This window comes from Spodoptera frugiperda, chromosome 28, assembly GCF_023101765.2.
Source record: "Spodoptera frugiperda isolate SF20-4 chromosome 28, AGI-APGP_CSIRO_Sfru_2.0, whole genome shotgun sequence".
NCBI lineage: Eukaryota > Metazoa > Arthropoda > Insecta > Lepidoptera > Noctuidae > Spodoptera > Spodoptera frugiperda.
The window spans coordinates 8250334-8267285 of NC_064239.1; the positions used below are offsets into that span (position 1 = coordinate 8250334).

The window sequence follows — 16952 nt, forward strand, 5'->3', positions numbered from 1 at the left end:
ATAGAGGTGCACCTACTTATCCATAGATGAATATGAGTACTGACATAGGTGCATTCATATTTTACATTTCAGTTTCACGTCATAACTGATAAGTAATTCCGGCTTGCAGACCTTTGGATTAAAACCAGTCTTATTGCTTCTGACAGACAGTTTGACTGGAATATTCTATCTAACATCAATTCTACTCGAAACATCAAATAATACAAAGCAAACATCATCGTGCGTTGACAATTACATCATTTTTAGCGAGTCGATAAGTATCGCACGTGTGATACTTGCGACTTCGAGTATGTAGGTACACAACCACTTAGTGACAAATGCGTATTTAATGCTCAGTTGTCGAGTGCTCAACTAATTGAGACGAACATTAGGCAAATGGCTTGAATTGATAGGCACATATAGCATCGATGATAATACTTAAAAATATGTATTTTTTGTTTGGTAAACTAAGCTTGAAAAATGAAACAACAAATGCCAACAACAATAATTTATTTTCCCACACACTAGTACATACATCATAAAAGAACTTGAAGCTAGCATAATATGAAGAAGAAATGAATTATAATAACAGGTACAAATAAATACATTTAATCGTAGCTCTAACTGTATAGGTTTAGAAACCAGGTACATACACATACATATTAATTTATTAAGTCATTTATCATAATACTTATTAAGTAATACCATTAAATTCTAAATCAATGATCAAATGAAGAAACTATGTAGGTATTTAGTTATTAAAATACTGATTAAATATAACGCCTGTTTCCTATTTATAATTAGATTTCAGATCGCTTTGTTTGTACTTATAAATGGATTAAAATAAATTCGAAAAATGAAGACGAATAAAATTATATTTGTGATTGGAAGCCACAACTGCATCATGGGCAAAATTGCACTGCATTTTGGAAAAATTACACTGGTAGATTAGATACTAATTGGGTTCAGTAATTAAGCTGTCATATTAATTAAGTAGGTACTGATATCCACCATACAATACGTTGCAAAGTAACAATACATATAGGTATTGTGTTTGTTTAAATAACATGATATCGCAAATGGACAAACGCGTTCCGCTTGTCTTTTCTATTATGTTCTAGGGTAGGGCGAGTCCCCCATCCCACTGGTTACGCCCATGCTATCAGGTGTTGTCCCCTCGCTTTGTAACCATTACAGATAAGATTACTAATTTGGAATGACTACGAAAAAAATACTTCAAAAAAACTTTTAAAGAATTTTAAATTAGTGGTGTCCGGTTTACATTTCAACGAACAGAATAGGTAGACAAGACAGGATAAGACTATAGACAGGAAATTTTTGCGAAGCGAAATGTTTCATAAAGGTAGAGTCAATAAATGACTAAAAAAATAAAGCACCTCATATTACAAATTCAGAAACAATGCGAACATTACCACGTGACTAATAATTGTAACTCAGTAATAATAAAGTGATAGACCTCAGTTTTAGAAAGACACGAGACCAATCTTCCACATAATTATGAACTGAGAAGGTAGGTCTTGTACATTCTGAGGCATGTCATCAAAAAGTCGTTAACCACCACAATCAGATACACCTAAGCTTCGTAACGTTATTTAGTAACTCGTCTTGACTAACATTTACCGGTTTCAAGTGAACTCAACCGCTTACACCACCTTTTTTTGTTTAATCCAAGTTAATGACCTTCGTTTTGGCTATGTTAATATTTTATCTAGGCATTTATCAATTTATGAGATTGTCCAATATAAGAGATAAAATATATAACTTGTATAAGTACTCCACATGTACTTATTTCAATTCATAGAAATGTTTACAAAGCATATCGTACCCGTATTGCCCGTGTTGAGAGAATAAGCACCTGTTTTCTATTAGATACGAAATGAACACAATGTAGTACGAATTGTAACAGGCTAGGCACCGATCGATATAGAATAGGAAGCTGACTATCGCGGATGAAATGGTTGACCATTGAAACGTAAAAAGTAGAACAGCGGTTAATACTAGATTATATAACACCGAACTGACCTCATACGGATAAAAATAAACGGTTAAACACTTTGATCTTAAACCGTTTATATTTAAATCAGTTTATATTAGGCAGGGATATTCATCTTGGCACAGACCACTACCAATTTGGGGATGTTTGGAAGATTATAAGTACATTTTCAGTCACCGTCCTAGCTGATTAAGGAGTCTAGGATGGAATAATTGACCTTCAGAGATCCACGTTGGTTAATTAATAAGATCGTTAAAAGTAATTAAGTTAATTAGTTTAAGTAGTGTTAGTGATAGGTAAATAGACTGCTATCTGTTTGTATCTTGTGTGTTTAATGTTAGGTAGGTATAAACTATAGAGATTGATAGGAAATGTCTGCACATTGTATCGTGTCGGCAATACATCGCGTATTTGCGTTAGCTGACTATTTGCGCAACACGTAACAGCTTTCGGATAGAAACATCAAATAGATCATATTCTCCCGCGTTAACACTGATGCCAGGGCTTCAGGTTTATACGAAACGGATAATTTTAGATAGGTAGAGAATGGACGACCTCGCGTGAAGCCATATAAGTGGCTATACATGCTTATCTATAGGCTGCACTTATATCCATCACCGTCTTTAGCATTACAAACCGATTCGTACAACTCTAACACTGAAAAATAAATCTTTGCACGCGGAACATTGATTGTAGCTTTGGAAAAATGTATACTTCTTACCTACAAATTCAAATACTTATTGTAATATAGCGTACATAATTTTTAGATGCAATTAGCTAATTACGAATTATAACGATAAGCCATGAAATACAATACAGAATTATGAAAAGCGGAACGTAATTTCTTCTTGTTACGCGCACATACAATTTCTGTTTTTCCAATAATGCAATAAGTACTTATGTATGCAGCTAATGTACATAACATTTTTCAATGTATAGTTATACACCGATACAAAAAGTATTTGTACCTAATGGTAACGCAATACGACGAAATAAGTTTTTACATACAGAGTTAAGAAAATATATTGGTTAACTTTCGAATAAACCTATATTAATGAGAACATTAGACAATATATTAAACGTTTAGTTACATATTCATTATTATAATAATTTAATAAATAAAATATATAACAATAGAAATATCTCTGAAATAGGAATGTACAATAATAAAGACTATACAATTTACTTTATAATACGTAATAATATAATTAATATTATTTCATTATTCATTTAGGTATGTTCATCAGAACTCAAATCGTGAACTAGAAAAATAAATTTATCTGGATTAGGTAGGTACTTATAATTTATAATATCAACGATATAATTATAAATATTATATAATTTAAATTTTAAATTGAATTTAGATATTGCCCACGCAGTTATTTAATAATTTTCAACCTTAGAATATAGGTACTAAGTAATATTTTTTAAACACACTCTTTGTGACATTTAATTCATTTCAGATATTCAATAATTATAACAATAATTTAATTGATCGGCCTAGTAGTGGCAACGATAAAAATACTTGACACATTTTACACTTCACAATTGAAATTTCAAATAGGAATTTAATATAATCGCACAGACTTATAAGTTGACTGTGCAAAATGAATAAAAACTCGACATGGCGTCGACATACGAAGTGTTTTGGACACACACTTTTTCTAAATATAATAAAGTCTAATTTGATCAATATTACAGGCTTCAGCTAACATCAATATTCTAAAATAGATCACAGCCCCACTACGGCATTATACACAAAGGTGATGATATACAAATGGAACTACCAGTATAGTTAGTAGTCATCGTATCCCATTAAAACATCCGGGATATTATACTGAAAATTGGGAATGGTAAACATCTCATTGCAAGTAATAAACACCACCTCCGCACCGTAGTCGGGTTGTAAATCGCAAATGCATAAAATATCAATATAATATTCTCCAAACTATTCCGAACTATAAATAAATAACAAGATATAATATCACGCGATATACAACGTCTTAACACTACTTAAGTGTACCTTTACCACAATGTCAGAAACAATGGAAAAATTTGCTAATAAATTAATATATCCATCCATCTCATGTAACGTTACAATCATTCTGAAACTTCGTACTAATAAAACTATAAAAATAAACTGCTCAGATAGAAAACGTAATCAATTGCATAAACAAAACGTCACCTAAAAGTCTACCTTGGACTGTACATGTTTTTCGAGACGTAAATTACTAGACAAGATTGTAGTCTAAACATTCGTGTAAGACCAGAAAATTAAATAATTTTATTGAATAGTTAATTCAACTTCAATAAAAGTGCAAGTATAGTTCTACGAATGGCAAATAGACTAGAAAACAGCACAGCATGACACAAATTCTGTGCAGAGATTCCGCTCCTCCAGTCACACACTAGCAACATTTAAATATGTAATATGAATTTTCTTTTATTTTACTTTGCATTATGATCAGTTAATAGAAGTACGTAACAAGTTTTTACAGTTAGAATATTAAAACAGTCGTTACAATATTTCAACATTTAGATACACGTATGATGACGAACAATTTACGGGCGTTTTCTTCATTCCCGGTAATCTAATTTTAAAACTTGTTTATACAGCATACAAATCTGAATCAATATTATAATCAAACCAGAATCGGTAAAGTATGTGCATACAGATGAAGTCTGCCAAAACAATAGCAATGTATTTGGGGCAGAATAATATTCTAAAAAATAAGATGACAATATTACGACGATTGTACATGAAGCACTATCCTATCACAAACACTGTCTAACTCGAGGAAGATCAAGCGTTTTAAGGAATACTATTTTAGAAATTTACGCTAAATTAACGACGAACTCGTGATGTGGACCCACCGCTTACGGGGGCTAACAGTCGCCTGGGCACGAGCAGACGAGCATTTCCTCTAGCAGGTCTCGAAGCTCCAGGTTGTTTTAGATCAGCTAAATGTGAAGCATAGCCGTCGTTAAGAGTTGTTGCCATATTGCTGTACTTTTTACTTATTCGTCCAATAGCATAAATTTGCTTTGGAGAAAGTCCACAATTATGATAAACAGTAATGTCTTTTCCTGACCCGTACGCAGCGTGCATAATAACGCCGTGCTCAGTTATAAGGCTGTTCAAATGTGCTGCCTTATGTCCTAACGGATCAGTTGAAAATCCGTCAGAGAAAAATACTAAACCATGCGGGAAGTTGTGTTCAGCCAGCCACGATATTACTTTTCTTTGTTGCATGTCAGGTCTCCCGGTTATATACAAAATGAGATATCCAAGATCTTGCCAAAATCTTACGACATCGACAGCACCAGCTCTTACTTTCGGGTCTCGTCCAGTAACTGACACACTAGCTGTGAAAGATCCATCAATACTGAACACAACGCATTCGGTTTGTGGAGGTACAACGGCTAGGTGAAAATTACACATGGTGTGGTCACCTCGAACCACCACTCTTACTGGATATATACCGCAAGCCACACTTTGCCTTTCTGGTAATGTATATGTTATCCTCCCAGTCTTATCAGTTACTACAGTCGACAACATGGCCCATTCACCTGCTGGAGGATCTTTCATCATGTATATGTCCACTTTTTCGCCAGTTAACGTTATCATATCTAATGGGCCGTACATAAAACGTGCAGAAAATGTTTGCGGGCATCCCTCTTTTACGATAACGTCGTTGGCCCTGTGGTTTGCAGCAACATTTTTCAATTTAACTGACGTTCGTTTTCTCATCCATTTTTCTCTTTCTTGTCCAGGTTTAAACATAGAACACTCTTTATCATCTGAGTGTCCGTAGAGAGCTAAATCAAAATGACCAATTTGGCGTAATATGAAAGCAATGACATCAGAACTCTCCCAATAACTGGCATGAAATAGATGAGGTAAAGCGTTTGTTGGAAAATTGGTTAATCCTTCAGGACAGTACAAAGCGTAATCTAGTCTTTTGGATCCCCACCATTTTTGCTGCAACGCATTCATCGTAATCAATGGAATGTTATCTACCAAGCCACTAACAGTACTTTGTACAGATGCTTCTGAAAGTCTTCTTAAAACTGGAGTTGGAGGCATTTGCAAGTGATCTCCAAATAATTGAGGATGACTTTGTATCAATTCCATTAAATGGTAAGGCTGGCCATTGCCTAAAGGATATTTTGTATATCTAGCAACATTTATTGGTGGTAAATTAGTGAATCTAGCTGAAAGCAGTGGTTCCAGCCTTGAAGCAACCGGATCTGTCGGATGAAACAAGTTAAATACTTGTTGTACGGGTGGCTTCATAATATCACGAGATTTGTCGTCAGAAATTTTTCTTGACGCTAATATTAGTGACAAGGGGCTACCGAAAGTGAAAAAGTCACTCACTTCAAATTCAAATTTAATGTGGTTGTCACTCGTGGAAGATGAGCGCCTCCTGGGAGTCGGAGCTTGTAAGTGAGACTTATTGAGGTATTGCGGTTCCATTGGATCATTTGGGATAGTTATTTCTGTATCTAATATGCTGTTCTCACTGTCGTGCCTAGATTGATATTGTAAAGTTCTAATAAGAGCATCATACGCTAGCACAGAACCCATACTGTCACCAACAATGCACACTTGTCCATTAAATCCTTTTCCATCATCAGATCTCAGAAATTCGCTGTATGTGGTGTTTGCAGAGTTAATTGTTTTTGTAACGGACTCTGCGTAGTCTGGAGATGTAGTGGCAATTAATGGTATAGCACCAATAGGTATAAGATCGTTTGTCAATGATGGAGATTCAATAGTTGATGGTGAACAATCGAAACTATAGGGACTTAGTGTTGACAGTACACCCAAGGCTTCAGTGCAAATAGATGGACATGATACCAGTTTTATAGCTATGTGTCCAATAAGCGTTGGATAATGTTGTCGCATGACTGATTCGAAAGCTCCTTTAAAAGTGGTGACATCAGATTTTTTGGCTGTCATATCTACATTAGCATCTAAGACACTTCCAGCATGAAAAACAAGTATCAAAACGGTAGTAGGACACGAACTATGAACAGGAGTCTCTGGGCACCCATCAACACTGGGATGGCTCTGAAGGTTAGGCATTCTGCGCGAGCCTCTTTCAGAGGTCACGCGTTTTAAGAATGAAGGATTAAAAATACTGTCTTCTTGACTGTTATCACCTTGTGTTGGTGAAATGTCAATGTCAGCTTCATCAAGAGAACACATGGAAGACCATTTATTAAATGAGGATTCACAGTCATAGAACTCATCTTCTGAACCGGTTTCTGTTTCTGATTCTCTAACAAGAGTTTCCATTCTCCAGTTAGCAGCTTGTGCTTGCAAACTTTTAATAGACCCAGATGAAGATGATCTAAGATTAGTTTTAGATGATTTGTGTTCTGATGGTGGAGTTCCTTCAGGTGTCAGATGCTTTTGAATTCTCTTTTCAGTGTTTTTCTTAGTGACCATTGGTGTTGGAACATCTTCATTCTTTTCCAAACTGCTCATTGTAGCTGCCAGGGACTTGGAATTTTCTTCAGAGAGATCTTGTTCATCACTTGTATCACCAGCCATTTTCTTCTGCAAAGCCAGTTGTGTCTGGCGCTCAATCTCTCTTATATCATCCATTGTAAGGCCATACCATTCATCTTGCCATGCCCACGCTTGACGATGGGCTCTTAACATAGTTTTCCGTAATGCAACATCATGTATAAATTTTTCTAGTTTTGTTTGCATACCCCAATATCTGAATTCAACTTTACAAAGCTTATAAGCGCACATGAGTGACTTTCCATTTGGCAATGGTTGAGGTTTGCCTTGTACTTCACTCCAATATTCTTCAAGCCAGTTATCAGTAAGGGGTCCTCTATTACATTTTTGTGAGTGAAATAATTTAGGATCCTCTTCTTTGATGTAGTCAGCACCATAGAGCTGATCTTTACAAACATCAATAACATCAACTATTCTACTTTTTAAATCACTTCCAGTTAGATTGAAGACATTTTCTTGGTGGCCATTATCAGAATAATAATAAGTTTCTATTTCTAATGAAAATTTTTCAACAAATGGACATGTGTATCTGGTTTTTGTATAAGGATAGGCGTTCCAAGCTTCTTCGGAAACTGTTAAGGCAGATTTTGGAAGTAAACTTTTAAACCAGCCAGGTAAATGGCTACCAACATGATAAATTTTCTGAGTGTACTGACCTTTTCCACCAGGACCATCTTCATATGGTTCATTTACTAAAATCTCCACACCACTACCCTCACCGGAACTTTCCTCTCTGCTCTTTTTAGCTATCATATACAGCTGTGCAATCCTGTATTCCTCTACAGTGAGAGGTAGTGGTATCCGGTACTCTTTAATCAACATTTTTGTAATCTACTTCGAACATCCAATATAATGAAACATATTCTGTAACAAAGAATAAATTGTTGTATTACAAATATCTACACATACTTGGAACAGTGCCACTAAGCACATAAAAAATATTCATCTACTTTGATATCTATAATAAATTCTTCCAGTTAAATTAAATCTACATTGCTAAAATATGCAAATTTTTATGACTAATCAGTTAACCACAATCTGATTTTTTTTATACGCATAATATGAATTCCTTAGTCCGGGGCTAACATGTTTCTGATGAACACCGCGGATGTTTTTATTGTTAAACACTATCTAACAAGATAATCAAAACGTAATTAGTAACTAGTCAATCAATCAGTGCACGCACTCGTTATCTTTCATTTTCACAGATCACTTAAATACGATATGGAAGGGATTCTAGCGTTTAATACTTTTATATCCACCGTTTAATTGCACTTAGATAGCGCCAGATAAAATGTGTATCTATTTTGTTGGTGCAAAACATTTTGGGATGATTTCTTACAAGAGCGCTAAAACGTAATAACACGGATATTTACCTCAACAGATCCAAATAGTAGAAACACTACATTACACTTCACACATAATTTTTAATTCAATAATTTCTGTTTTTCACAAAACACATCCCTCCCAAGCACGGATCTACGGATGAACTTTGACATTTTAGAGATCGTAATGTCAATATGGCCTAAGTGCCATTCCTTTTCATGTTGTACATACGACCATCAGTATCTCACAATAGAAATAAGGGAAGCGATTGTGCCCACAGAAAAAAATATCAGTCGCAAACACTTCACGCCTGCACGATATCACAACCTATGTTAGACTATTTCACAAACAAAATGCGACATCATATCCACTGTTCCATGAGTAAAGTAAATAAATATACTTTGTATACAGCTAGCAAAGTTTATTTTCCTATATGCGCGATCGTAGATTGGAACGCTGTTGATTCTGCGTAGGTACGATGAAGTCTTATTCATAGCCTGTCCGTTTCATGACATTAAATAAAATAAACGCAATGTTTACTAATGATTGCGATAATGCTTTTTCTGAATACTAATTCAGATCTTTAATTATTAGAGAGTTGAGAATAATGATATTAACCTAAAAAGTATTGAAAACAAAATGAACTGAGTACCTACTCGCTATTGTTTTTAATCGGAAACGACCTGATCATATGATAAAACAAAATAATATGAGCGTATTATTAAAATAAATTAACCCAAACAAGCATACCTTTCAAAATGGTGATACAGTGTTCTCACAGTCTCTTTTTTCAGCCTGCTACTCGATTATTTTTTCTGATATTTAAGGCGATATACGTCATTTTCACTAAGTACCTATTTATATGAAGCTGAAGACGAGAAATAGAAGAAATATCATAAATAATGTAGGTAGGTACTTACGAAGTTAAGCGAGAGCGCAGATATACTTAGCTCTACTATGAATACGACCCTCTTTACTAGATGGACATGAGAAAATCGATAACAGTCGTCGCAGAATTAAAGCGTCGTCGTAGTATTTATACGTATTTATCTACTCGCTTAACCACTAAACTGGTTGAACTAGCTGCATTTACATTTATTAGTACCTACGCAGTAGGTTTGTTAATGCAGGTATTAAATTTAAATTAAATATCTATGGGCACGTTTTTGGTAGGAGTCGGTAGGTACCTTTTTAACACGCATTGGTTATCTACCCAAGTAGGTACCTAAATGTCCAAGTTAACGTTTTCAGTTTAAAAAAATACAAACCGCGTTTAATATTTCTTCGACGTTTTTCTAGATAGATGCCTATAAATTACGTAGGTAACTGATCAAATTCCTAAATTATTAAATACCTGCGTTTCTGTACGTATCGCATGTAATAGCTAAACTCTGATGCTGCTATTTATACTATTCGCGCTAATTATTTGACTTAATAGTTTGCAGAAAAATGTTAATTAGTCATGATAACAAATAGCATACCTATCTAACATGCCTAAGTCCCTATGGTATTTTTATACCACGTTTTGTGTTATGTAGGTACCTACTAAACTTATTGGTACCTACTTACTAACGTTTAGTAATGAATCACCATTCATCTTGTATATTATTTATTAAAAACAAACCCATAATAGACCGGCTTTACGAGGTCATGGTACAAAGTATAAAATATGTTTGCATGATAATATTCTTGGTTGCTTGGTATCGCAACTATTCAATGGAAATAAAGTTAACATGTCGTTTTGAAATTGATAGCGTTATTAAGGTATTTTTCCTTAACGAACTGACTATATAGTATGTATGAGCCGAAATGAAATTACGTACATAGTACATTCAACATCTACGTTACATCTCGGTACTTATCTAGTAACTAGGGATTGAACCTAGATGCATATCTAGATTTTAGACATTTTCAAATAAGGTACTCAGGTAAAGGAAATACAAAATTATACACTGTTTATACGGTATAAAACATAATATTTATTGTATATTCCCACAAAAATATTACATCAAGTTTTATAAATAATGAAAAAGCTTGGCAAAAAATAGAATAACAAAAAATAAAAATGCAAAAAAACGTAATGAGATTATTATCAGAAACCATAAAATTGCATATCTATGTTGCATTGCATCATATTATACGGATTGCAACACGCAAAATCCTTGTCTGAAGCCCGTTAGTAACACGTGTTTTATAACTCAAAGGTTAACTTGCGTACGTAATCTACTAAGGGTGCATTGCTACGATAGCGGTATAGTGTAAAATAGTGCTTGCATTACTAGTGAACATTTCGATGTGTATACTATGTGGGTATTTCTCAGTATTTATTCTTAAATATACATCATTTTCGCATGGATTAAAATGAATACGATTTTTTAATTTTGTATCTTACATGGTATTATTTTGTATTAGTTAATACCAACACTGCATTTATTCACAGAGTACAGAATAAAATGCTGACCGAAAGTTAGATTACAAATTCTGATACATTTTTCGGCGTTACGAAATGTTTTAAATAAATATTTATGTATAAGATGATTTTCAGTTTGTGCAATTTTATAGTATACCGCTATTACCGCAACCATGATTGAATAAATATAATGTAAAATAAATAACTATTTATATTTTACAACATTCCCATGTAATAAAGTTAATCTTATATATTACAAATAGAGCCCCGAAATGTATGGAGTCTGTTGGACGTAACGCCATAATATTTCATACAAAAGTTAAGGCACTTGCTATTGAATAAACTCAAGAATGGTTAAATCTCTTATTAAAAATATATTCATCTTTTAACGATAGGTATAATTCTGCTTTAGATGTACATATTCTTGACTTAAACTATTTTAAACTTAAAAGTAAGGAAAAGTTTACAACATATACTATAATATCAATTTACAGAACAAATAAAAATAAATAATAGATTGCTTGCTTAGTACATAATTGAATTTCCTTATTTTTAAACGGTATTTAGCAATGGCAATTAATTAGAGCCTATAAAAATCAGTACTTGGTTGTACAATATAAAATCTGTTACAATACAATATAAACTTTGTTTCTTATATTAAAAATATGTTTGAAAAATATAATATTTTACCCATTGATCCCGGTTCCAATACTGGCTGTATAAAATAGTGCTTTGTGTAAAAAATGCAACAAAATAATATACCAACATAACAAAAATGAATGTGCCACAGATACTATACTATTTTATGCAGATAATATTTTGGTAATATCCAAGAAGGATTTATGCAGAGCTTCGACGTAGTGAGTGCTATTGTTGTGAGACTTGTAACTTGCTACTGCTGCTCCTAATTTGTCCGGGAATGCTGAATAACTGAAAAAGGAAAACATTTACTTTAAAATGTATACTTACCGTATTATTGTTACACTTATTTGCTTTTTAATCAAGAACAAAACAGTTAGTATTCTGAGAACTTAGGCACCTAGTTACACTTGTGATACTAATTAAAAAGTATTAAAGAAACTTACGCAATCCCAAATCCTTCTTTAACGACAGGTCCAAAACCTCCTGCCATAACGCTGGGCGAGGACAGAGTACTCGTACTCAAAATAGACTTATTCAAGTACTTGTACTCATAAGAATCGAATATTTCTGGGCGAGGCATGTTGTTGTCTTCCGCCATCTTCATCAGAGCGAACATGTGACGATCGAATCCCTGACCCATGGCGGATTCTTTGACAAGTTCCAAGTGGAGTTTGGAACATTCTGTCAGTTTACTGCGAAGATCATCGTCCGACCTGTTGTTTGAATGGAGGGTCTCGCAGAATGCCTGGAATTTGGAAAAAGCATACCTGTTAATACATTTTAGCTTGCACCTTGGTTTCTTCTATTTATTTCGTGCTTAAAGAAAAGCTAGTTCTGATATCGAATGCAACACGACTGCACGGTTGACAGCTGGGCCATCGGCTGCCGTGCAAGGGGTTTCATTTCCGCACGGAGCAACTCTTTGTGTGATCCATAAATTGTTGTTTCGGGTGTGGGTGTCATGTGTATGTGAAATATTATTTTTGTAAACGCACTCACGACACAGGAAAAAGTTCGGGGTGGGGCAACGTTTCAAAAGATGTGATTAAAATTTTGTTGTTTTGGGTCTGGATTCTGATTAAGTGTTGCCATAATGTTTTTAAACATTTGATGGTTTGCGGTACCTATCGGTGCGGTGTGATAAACGGACTGCTGTCTGTCTGCTAGACAAAATAATCTATTTATCTGTCACAGATAATTAAGTTATCTGTTTAAGTAGATATATTATAATATCTTTGACCTACAAACAGCCAGATATAAAGCCCATAAAGATTATGATAAGAATAAGAATGCAATGCAATGTAATGAGAGTGTAAATTGAATATGTATTCTTTTGGTAAATCACAATAATTGCCCACAATATTATTTTTACGATTGAGTAAGCCAGTTTATTAGGTCAATTACAAATCGGTTACTGATCACTAAGGATAACAGATAAAGTAATCAGATTATGAACACCATTATCGTATTGTTAGCTTAGTACAGATAAGACAAAAGAGGGTAGACAGAGTTGCGGAAATTCAGCATAACGCTAACTTTTTATTATGCTATGAGTCCCGTGTAATAGAAAATAAGCTCATTTCTATACATTTGGTATAATTTCAGATTCCATGATATTACTGAAAAAAGTTCTAAAATCGAGAAACCCTTAGCATAATATATAACTATAATTATTTTTTATATGTATTATAAACTTTCATGAGAACATATTATATTAGTATTTTCGAATTGCTCACGTAACTGATTGACGATAAACTCGAGTAGTTTTATACCATGCTAGTCAGTGAGCCTCTAGCATGATTTGAAACTAGTCAAGCGAGTTCCTCATCAAACAGTTACGTAAATAAGAAAAATATGTTTTATTTAGTACCTTTGTTTTGACGGTGCACGGCCGCATGGTTTCCGTTCTCCCATGTTTGAAGGCTGAAGTACTACAAGATTCGTATGTGCCCACGAAACTACCTTTTAACAAGTGATGCGCTGCCTGAAAAGTTAAAAAACGAGTGGTATTTAATCTTTGATTAAATGATCTATTTGTTCTCTAAATAAATAATATAATTAAATATTAATCACATTATGTACTGTGACAATCGTATGATAAAACACAGTAGTTTTTGTAATCTATTTTATTTTTGTAAAAAATATTTATCACATTCAGACATACTCAGATTTATATTTATGACAGGGAATCATTTATTTATTCATCCTTAATTTGAGAAATGTATAATACCTGTCCAATCCAAATATATAATATAATGTAATATTATACTATTTTATTTGAAATAAATAAACATTCTAAATTGGTATTGACTATTGTAAACTATATTTACCTGGAATGATAGCTGCATAATACAGTCCGGGCTAACTTTGAATTTTTTACAAGCAGCCTTGTTAAGTCCTTCGTACAAAATATAATCTATGCTGAGTGAATCACACCATGCTTTGTACTCCTTCTTGGCATTGTCAATAAACTGCTTTGACTTATCATCTAATTTGAATTCTGAAATTATAAAGTATTAATTAAAAAAGGTGAATTGTATTTTTGTATAAGGCTTATGCTGATAGTAACATTAAATTCTATCCTCTTATTATATAGGAATGCAATTTTCATATAGAAAAGTTTAAGTTATGATGACCAATATTAAAAATAAAGGGTTGATGCTATGTTTCAATTTTGTTTTATAATACATTGAATAATTTTTATGCACACTGTTTCTCACCTAATTTCTGTACACTTATATTACTATCGGCTGGCTTAGATTCTGGATGGACAAATGGTTTCTTTGTGGTTTCAGCATAAATGTCTTGGAAGAATCTCAGCACAGCCACCCCATCGCCCCAGGAATGTTCGAAGTTCACACCAGATACTCCATCACCAGTTACAATAAGGCTGACTGATTTGTCAAACCACCTGTAAAATATTTCATTTCAGTCAAAAGTAGCTTTAATATTTTTTTTTTTCATACACTAGTATTTTGTCCTGAATTGTGGATGCGTATACAAACATACAATTTCATACACACATGACAGCCAGACCTGAAACAACAATTTGTGAATCACACAAATGTTGGTCTGTGTGAGAATCTAACCCATTACACATTGCATGTCAGCCAGTTGCCCAACCATGTTGCCAACTATGCAGCAATTAAAATGTTAAGAACCATGAATCATGAATGAAATCTGACACAATATCCATTTAATACAGAGATTTTGCATACAATTATTACTTATTACAAAAAAAGAAATTACCTATTAGTACCATCACCATGAAGATATTTTCTTAACAGCACACGCTTATCATCATTAATAACATCCTCATCTAACACTAGATTAAATACTGCAGAGTCTATCTTTCTTAAAACTTCACTGTTCCCTGTAGACTCCAAATGTGTTCGTTGTTGGGCCCATTGGTCCCTGTTTTGTGCAGTCAGTACCCCCAAAGGATACTCAGAATACGGAGAATTGTCATTCATAATTTTGCTCAGGTTGCCAAGAATTTCCTGAGGTGACAAAAGGTTACCTGCAAATGATTATGTATGTTAATCCTATGTATGAACTTAGTACATTGATATGCTAATCTTAGGATTAAAGTACAGTGTTAAAATGAAATACTAATCTGATTAAATGAATTATTTTTCTATTAAAATGGGTTGGGTAAAAATTATCTTATCATTATTTTGTTAGAAATTAAATGTTATAGATATATTTTTGAGTATGTTTTGTGTAAAAAAGAAATGATTGTCTTACCATCAGCATCTAAAACATCAAATACATAAAAGTTTCCTTTTCTCTGTACAACCACATGCTTGCTCTTTGGGTCCCTGAAGATCTCATCCTTCGTCTGGCGAGGCAGACGAGTAGCACCAAATAAACCAACAAATTGACTCATGTCCAGTGGAAACACTTTGAATAGATAGGCACCATACCTATAATAATACAAAAGTAAATTAATTGGGTGCAGTAGCACTATAGTAAAAGTATTTGTTTTCTTATAACATAGTTGTAGGATACATATAATAAGTATGTAGGACAATTCCTAGGTAAAGTTTGTTTGTAACAAATGGAAATATTTGTTTGTTATTTCACACAAAAACAACTGAAGAGATGAAATTTGGGATAGGGTAAATTATCTGGAATAACACATAGGCTACTTTCTATCCCATGGGAATGTGGGCAGAGCCGCTGGCAGAAGCTAGTTTACAATAAATGTATTTTTTATACCATGAAATGGCTTCAGGAAGCATCCTCGTGAAGTTTCTAAACAGTTGCGTGTCACTTTTCTTAGGGTTCATATGATACACTTCCGGTTCCAATATCTGTTCTCTCAAGGACAACATAAACCTTAAAGCACTAATTAACATATTCGTAGATCTTATTAGTTGATCATTATATTCAGGTCTCACGTCGTTTTGGAACACAATCATTGGATTATAGTTTATAGGAAGTGGTACTCTTTCGCGTAAATAGAGATCGAACCAATAATCTGATATGTAACTTGTGTGCTTGTTCCTTTTGTCCTTAGCTATCAGTTTCTCTTGAAGAACTTTACCCTCTTTAGCTATGAAGTTATTAGTACGTTGCTGAGCTTCTTCAAACTGACTGGCAGTCAATAAAGGTCTGAGAGCATTCAGATATCTCTCGCCCGTCTTCGAAAGTTCCGGTACCGGTAACCGAGGCAAAGACTTCTGGAAATGCATAGTCGGTACCTTGCTTCTCTGTAAATATTGATAGTTAACATCTTTGATCTTTTTATTCGTTAAACTCCGCTGCTGTATGATCTTTTGACACACATTATTTTTGCTTATTAGTTTGTTGGCTCCAATCATTTTGAATGGCAGTGAGAAGTAGACTTAATGCACTATAGTACAGAATAATAAAATAAACAGCAAACTACTGAAAAATAAAATTACAATAAATAATAACGATTTAAACTCAACTAAAAAACTATAGGTAAGGTATGCTAATGTCAAAATAATGATGTCAATGACCTCAATACGTCAACTTTGTTGTCAAAGCAGTCAAAGTCCACTTCGCTAGTGTTG

At 33.7% G+C, this 16952-nt stretch overlaps 2 protein-coding genes across 3 annotated transcripts; both read right to left on the reverse strand.

The window, feature by feature from the left end:
* Positions 1 to 472: 472 nt before the first annotated feature.
* Positions 473 to 9838, reverse strand: LOC118264953 (protein retinal degeneration B). Of its 2 annotated transcripts, none has more exons than XM_035577625.2 (2): positions 9779 to 9838; positions 473 to 8396 (listed from the first exon to the last, which is right to left on the reverse strand). In XM_035577625.2, exon 2 carries the CDS (start codon positions 8352 to 8354, stop codon positions 4839 to 4841), a length of 3516 nt encoding a protein of 1171 aa, XP_035433518.2. In that variant the 5' UTR covers positions 8355 to 8396; positions 9779 to 9838; the 3' UTR covers positions 473 to 4838. The 2 variants fall into 2 exon arrangements, with proteins under 2 accessions (XP_035433518.2, XP_035433517.2); XM_035577624.2 differs by lacking the exon at positions 9779 to 9838 and adding an exon at positions 8909 to 9316.
* A 984-nt stretch (positions 9839 to 10822) lies between these two features.
* On the reverse strand, positions 10823 to 16901 carry LOC118265397 (carnitine O-palmitoyltransferase 2, mitochondrial). Its single transcript, XM_035578235.2, has 8 exons — positions 16132 to 16901; positions 15658 to 15836; positions 15160 to 15430; positions 14631 to 14821; positions 14241 to 14410; positions 13781 to 13894; positions 12354 to 12655; positions 10823 to 12198 (listed from the first exon to the last, which is right to left on the reverse strand). The coding sequence occupies exons 1-8, from the start codon at positions 16734 to 16736 to the stop codon at positions 12072 to 12074; spliced, it is 1959 nt and encodes a 652-aa protein (XP_035434128.2). The 5' UTR covers positions 16737 to 16901; the 3' UTR covers positions 10823 to 12071.
* Positions 16902 to 16952: the final 51 nt, after the last annotated feature.

Excerpts from the sequence above, each read along its gene's own strand:
- LOC118264953 (XM_035577625.2), bottom strand. The coding sequence starts at position 8,354 with ATGTTGATTAAAGAGTACCGGATACCACTACCTCTCACTGTAGAGGAA.
- LOC118265397 (XM_035578235.2), bottom strand. The coding sequence starts at position 16,736 with ATGATTGGAGCCAACAAACTAATAAGCAAAAATAATGTGTGTCAAAAG. Across the intron at positions 15,431-15,657 it reads TGATGTTTTAGATGCTGATG|GTAACCTTTTGTCACCTCAG; the intron begins GTAAGACAATCA and ends AATCATTTGCAG. Across the intron at positions 12,656-13,780 it reads CGTGCACCGTCAAAACAAAG|GCATTCTGCGAGACCCTCCA; the intron begins GTACTAAATAAA and ends TCCAAATTCCAG.